Genomic DNA, 7,059 nt, shown 5'->3' with positions numbered 1-7,059 from the left:
ATGAAGACTCTCTCCAAAGTAGCAATAATTTTATTATCAATTATGATGTTGTTTCCTAGCACAACACACTCAATTGTTGTAGAGTCTAATGAAAGCTATATCAAATCAGCTACTTTTTTGTCCGAAAAGTTTGAAGTGGGACCCGGAAAAGTTGTAGTGAAAACATTATTGGATATTGACTTTCCAAAGGGTCACATTGGGGTCAAGAGTTTTGATGTTGAAGTGGTTGATGAAGATGGTAAATCTGTACCTTTGTATGAAACTTACCTTCATCATTGGTTTGCTGTAAAATATATTGAAAATATTACCATGTCACACTACATTAAACAAACTCACGACCTTCGCAACGGTATCGAATTTGAAAGAAATGAGGGTATGTGCCAAGGTTTTTTGCTTCCACATTATTGGGGCTTGGGAGGAGAATCACGAGGAACATCCTCAAATCTTCCAGATCCTTTTGCAGTTGAATTAGGTAATCCTACAAAATTAAAGGATGGGTTTAAAGAAAAATGGTTATTTAGCATCATGGTTATTGATACCCGTGGAACACATGATAGAAAAGGTTGTTCAGAGTGTAGGTGTAAGCTTTTAAATCTCCCAAACAACTTTTACAATGTCACAGTGGGCATTAATGGTCAATTATTGCCAAGAAATTATAAAGAAGGACTCTTTTGTTGTCAAGATAACTTACAATGCAAATTAAGAAATGATTTCCATGGACCAACAAGAAATCTTTCCCTAAGATATAAAATAAGGTGGGTTGATTGGGATGAACACCAAGTGCCTCTTAGGTTCTATATACTTGATTCAACTGATCGTGTAAGATCAAATGGTTTTACACCAATTCATGATTGTCAGGTAGATGATTTATTCAATATATACTATAACTTACAAATATAAGCAAACTTTTGAAACTCACTTATATTCCAAACAAAACTATTAGGATGTTAATTACTTTTTTTCGTGAGTAAGTGAGTAAGATAAATTTCTGAATTTGTTATAGGCAGAATACACTATTCCAAGAAATCATTACAGTGACTTACCTCATGTTAAGAAAGCAAACATCCCAATGACAAAAGGTGGCTATCTTATATATGGCACTGCTCATATGCACACCGGCGTTATCAATACTACTTTATATGGACAGGTAATATTTGAATTTAATTTTTGTATTCCTATATAATTTATATCATGTAGATAATCTTATGTTTAATTTTTTATTCTCTATAAATTTGTTAGTAACTAAATTTGGTTGATAAATTATATATCTTTGTAACATTATTTATTTTAGTGCATTTTGTCTAAATTTATGTTTTGGCTTAACTTAGGATGGAAGAGTTTTGTGCACTTCAAATCCAAAGTACGGAACAGGAAAAGAAGCAGGAAATGAAAATGGTTACCTAATTGGAATGTCAGTTTGTTATCCAAAGCCTGGTTCTATCAAGATTAAAGACGGTGAAATTCTAACATTAGAATCCATATACGAAAACAAGTTTCGTACTGGGGCTATGGGCCATTTCTATATTTACTTGGCAGATCAAATACCAAACAAAGATTTTACAATTTGATGTGAACTATTAATTTATCTTTTTATAATAAAAGCTCTCATGCTAGACATCACTATGAAACTTGACATCTAAGTTAGGCTGACACCTCGAGTATCAACAATCATCTACCACCACTTGAAAAAAGTATTATTGAAAAAAGGGAAGAAAGAAAGAAATTGTACTATAATTGTAATCCATAAATAGTGGTTCTAAATTATCACTATATTCATTTATGTTGTTTTACTTTTAATCAATTGTTTGGTCTATGATTGTGTTACTTTTGGTATATTGTGTCTTGTGAATGTATATATAATCATCTATCACAATCTTTGTTATGTTAACAATTTACTAAAAATGCAATATATCAATTCAGCTTATAATGAAAGAATTGTGCGAATTGAACTGCAAATAACACCAAAATGAAGATGTTGAAAATGAACAAATATAAAGTTAAAAATGAATAAATGGTTTTCTCTATTACGAAAGATAAACACTTTTTGTAAGATAAACATTTTTTATTTGCATATGTCTAGCGATGCATACAATTCACTCTTATAGGAGAGGTAAAATGTATATAAAGATTCTTGTTGACCAGACGAACTAACGAACCTTCATAATGTTGGAGCTAAAGTTTGTGTTGAGCCATATTTGTGGAATCCAACCCTAAAGTAGAAATGAAGACTTTGTGTTTTTGTTGTGTGTGTGTGATTTATTTTTATTATTTCTTCTTGATGTTTATTACGAAGTGGACTTTAAGCCTAACTCAACCCCATAAAACCGGCTCATAGGGTTGAGGTTTCCACCCATTTATATATTATGAAATGTCCTTATCTCTAGTCGATGTGGGATCTCCAACACACCCCCTCACACCGAGAGAGATAGATAGAAGCTCGTGCGTGGGACTATATATTTTGGGTGGTCCGATAGCGGCCCGATAGCGGGTGGCACGATAGGCCCAACAAATACTCGCTAGGATAGGCTCGAAATGGCTCTGATACCATATTACAAAGTGGACTTTAATCTCTAGTCGATGCGAATTGAACTGCAAATAACACCAAAATGAAGATGTTGAAAATGAACAAATATAAAGTTAAAAATGAATAAATGGTTTTCTCTACTACGAAAGATAAACACTTTTTGTAAGATAAACATTTTTTATTTGCATATGTCTAGCGATGCATACAATTCACTCTTATAGGAGAGGTAAAATGTATATAAAGATTCTTGTTGACCAGACGAACTAACGAACCTTCATAATGTTGGAGCTAAAGTTTGTGTTGAGCCATATTTGTGGAATCCAACCCTAAAGTAGAAATGAAGACTTTGTGTTTTTGTTGTGTGTGTGTGATTTATTTTTATTATTTCTTCTTGATGTTTATTACGAAGTGAACTTTAAGCCTAACTCAACCCCCTAAAACCGGCTCATAGGGTTGAGGTTTCCACCCATTTATATATTATGAAATGTCCTTATCTCTAGTCGATGTGGGATCTCCAACACACCCCCTCACACCGAGAGTGATAGATAGAAGCTCGTGCGTGGGACTATATATTTTGGGTGGTCCGATAGCGGCCCGATAGCGGGTGGCACGATAGGCCCAACAAATACTCGCTAGGATAGGCTCGAAATGGCTCTGATACCATATTACAAAGTGGACTTTAATCTCTAGTCGATGTGGGATCTCCAACAATGTTCAACTATAATATTATAATATCTACTGCTACTTAAACACAAGATTAACATAAATAATAGTTAAAGCCCAAATAAATCTGGTTAGATGAATCCTATTTAAAAAAGTGGATTTATTCATGATTACAATCCACAAATCTATGAAAGTGCTATGAGTGGATGAGGGTGACATCGACGGAGCATAGGGAGCCAAAAAAAAACATTTTTAAAGCTTCAGGATGAGGGGGGTCAAGGAAAGTGTTAACTATATTTGGGGTTGTGTGTGGATAACAGTAGTAAGAGAGTTGTGGCTACATAAGAACAAGTGGATTTTCAGAGGTGGTAAGATAGATCATATGGACGTCTTCACTTTGGCACAAATGAAGGCTTGGTCATGATAGTGCCTAAAGTGCGCGGAGTAAGTTTTTCGTATTCAGATTGGTGCCTTGAGTTTTTTATTTGCATGATGTCAGTTAATTTTTATAGGAGATAGTTAGCATGAGTAAAAGGTGTATGTTTTTAGGTATTTCAGTTTGTTGTAAGGAAGTTAGAAGATATGAGCCTTAGGTAGATCTTTTGTATAAGGGTTGAGATATCCTGAAATATCTCTTATTTATTCATTCGTTTCTTGTCGATAAAAAAAAAGCGCATGTATTCAACCATAAATTATTTTATATTTTCCCTACAAAAATATGAAAACATGTGACAAATAGTGGAGACAATAGCAAGCGACAATGGTAAGAGGTGTAACCAATGACAATCGACATCAAGAAACCAAGTGATGTTCATGGTGGAGATAAAGGCCTACAACAACACGCTTACAAGGCTATTATCTGCACTTGACGACTTACATTTTTTTTATCAACAAAGAATAAGTAAAATAAAATGAGATATTTTTGGAGTGTCTCAACTTTTATACAGAGAATTTCAAATCAAACTTCTTAACATTTAACCAGCTGAGAATCCAACCAACATGACAATACATCACCGACTACTCGTGATTGAAAGAGGGAATCCAAGTGAGAATCCAACCAACATGACAATACATCACCGACTACTCGTGATTGAAAGAGGGAATCCAAGTAAAGCCCTTGTTATGCTGTCAAAGGTTTTGTGGGATTGACTTCAACTGAAATGCAATTTTGGAACCCTATATTACATGGGTTGCCCAAATAATCGATGTAATTGACGGTTTAGATTCAATGTAATAAATATGTAATAAGTGTAAAAAGTATATATTTACAATCTTTAAAAAAAAAATATAATCTATAATCATAAAAAACGGGTTTTGCACTATTGGAATAAGTTTTACGTCTTATAGTTAATTAATTTAAAATAAGGTTTTATATATTTTACAACAAATTGAGTTATGAAAGAATTTGATAATAGTTTTGAGTCAGTAACAGATAGAAATAGTTTTGAATCATTATTTTGTAAATTGTAATTTGTGATGTAGAAATTCTAATATGATACAGATGTGAGGTAGCTATAAAACTAAATCAATGTTAAAAAGTGACAACAACTATTAATCCAATTAATTTTGTTTACTCCTTACATTAAAAAGTATCAGTAAAACGAACTCACAATTATTACTCATCGTTATTTGGTCTCATAAAAAAAAATTACTCTTCACTCACAAAGTTTTATTTTCAACATCAATATAATAATGATAATCTAAAATTTTTCATTATGATTTTCTTTTAACTATGATTGGAATCCCTTTCACACGTGTCTTTGTTGCTAATATAAGGTTAAATTGCCATGCAGTCCTCTCGCATCAAGTTGGAAGCTCAATTCCTAACATGTAGCTTCAAAAATTAACGTTACGTTAACCTTTTGTTCTTTTCAGTACCTATTTGTTAAATTTGTTATTATTAGAGTTAATTGCAAATTAAATTGGGTAAATCTAAAGAAAACCTAAAGTTAGGCAAAGAAAACCTATTCCAAAAGAAGTGTATCCAACATTTATTTTTTTGACGTAAAATAGCATCTTTAGTGTGGAATAACGTTAGAGTTGGATAGACATATGTTTGCTCAACATATTAATATTTAGGTACTATTTTCAACAATTTCATCTCCATATTAATGATAAGTAAAATTTGGGAATATTAAAGGAATAAAGTCATATTTAAACAAGGGAAGGTGAATGTTTTTTTACACTGCTTAATTAAAGACTTGCTTAATTAAAGACTTGATTTTGGTTAAAATCTTTAATTTTACTATTTTTATTGGATATTGAATCCTTATAATGCTTGATAACTTTTAGGTAGGATGACCTGATTTCACAATGTCTCTTCCTGTTAAAAATTCTGCATTTTTTAATGTTGGTTTCGTCTTTGATCTGTAATGGAGCAACAAGGCATGTGTTGTTGTTTTTTTTTAGCTGATGACTGGGAAAACATACTTAATGGTTGTGTAGGGGTACTGAGAAGCAATGTAGTAAATCAAAACAAACTTGTTATTAAGGTGGCCCTATATACTTTGATATCCAAAGCTCCAATTTTAAAAGATTCCTAGGTTGTACTCCTGAAACTTTTGTGTCCAAAGAGTTTGGAGTTTTTCTCGCTACAAGATTCTTGTCATAAAAGTTTTGTGGATGAGTGAAGACATAACTTTGGTTGACAAGATTCTAATTTTGTTAAATACTCATTTTGATTTTTGTGGTTGAATGCTCGACAATTGTCAACCTTATTCTATTGACTTTTATGTGATGAGGGGATGATGTCGATGAAGATGGACTTTTTTAGGGTTGACTGGTTTGTCAGGTATTGATATGTTTTTTTTTAGGGTTGAACAAATATATCATATATCTTCTTTTTATAATAAAATTGAGAGTCCCTTAAATGTCCAATGTTCATATTTATTCATTTTTTTGTTGATAAAAAAAAAGAATTTGTATGTGTATTGTATGAGAATAATCACTATTGTGAAAAATGATAACTATAAATACAAAACATACAATTATATATAAATAGTAGTGATTGACATAGATGGTCTGAAAACAATTTGGTAGTGAGTATAGATAAAGTGACATAGTCCTCTCTTGTGTGTTTTTTTGGATCATGTTTTTTTTTTATCGATATTAAAAAATAAATAAATAAAAACCACTTCAGGAATGGTTGGATCCAAATGAAGGATATATGCAATGAGATTAGATATTTTTGATGGGCTACTTTCAGTAGTTTTTTTTATAAAGGGTTGGAGTTTCCTTAAATACTCTCATTAATTATTTTTTCATTGCTAATAATATATATAAATGGTAGATGTTATAGTTGATAATCTCATAATTACGAGCTTTTTTTTTCATTCTTGTGTCAAATTTTCGTCTTTCAATTTTACTTGGTCTTATTGATTTTAATTACTTTATAACATTTTTATTTTATGTTCCTCTCTATCATTTTTATTCTAGATTTAATTTGGAGTTGACATTAAAAGGTTGATTTTGGTAATAAAAATAACAGTTAGAAAAATTGAAAGGTCAAAAGCTATTATAGAAGTCAAAAAAGAAAAATTACTTTTTTTCAGAAATCAAAGTTTTGACAAAAGAAATTCAACATTTCATAATTAATATAAATCCAAGAATATAGTTTAATATTAATTTGTTAATTTATTGTGATTTTATTTATAACATAATTGACATATTTAAAGTACTTATCTATTATAAATTTTATTAAAAGAAATAAACTCTGAATTTTCTAAATAAACATTTATAATGTACATTACTATAATAAATAAACATTTATGATATATATTGTCTAAAGTATTATTTTTATTTTTATTTTTTTGCTACTTAAACCCCATAACCTATTCTTTCTCTCATTATATGCAGCTCACTCTTGATTAATC

General features: G+C 30.9%; 1 protein-coding gene across 1 annotated transcript; it reads left to right on the top strand.

The window, feature by feature from the left end:
- On the top strand, nucleotides 1–1,568 carry LOC137819116 (uncharacterized). Its single transcript, XM_068622868.1, has 3 exons — nucleotides 1–858; nucleotides 1,004–1,147; nucleotides 1,329–1,568. Exons 1-3 carry the CDS (start codon nucleotides 1–3, stop codon nucleotides 1,566–1,568), a joined length of 1,242 nt encoding a protein of 413 aa, XP_068478969.1.
- The last annotated feature ends 5,491 nt before the right edge of the window (nucleotides 1,569–7,059 follow it).

This window comes from Phaseolus vulgaris, chromosome 10 (genome assembly GCF_000499845.2).
Source record: "Phaseolus vulgaris cultivar G19833 chromosome 10, P. vulgaris v2.0, whole genome shotgun sequence".
In the NCBI taxonomy this organism is placed as follows: domain Eukaryota; kingdom Viridiplantae; phylum Streptophyta; class Magnoliopsida; order Fabales; family Fabaceae; genus Phaseolus; species Phaseolus vulgaris.
This window is presented reverse-complemented; position numbering and strand designations above follow the sequence as displayed.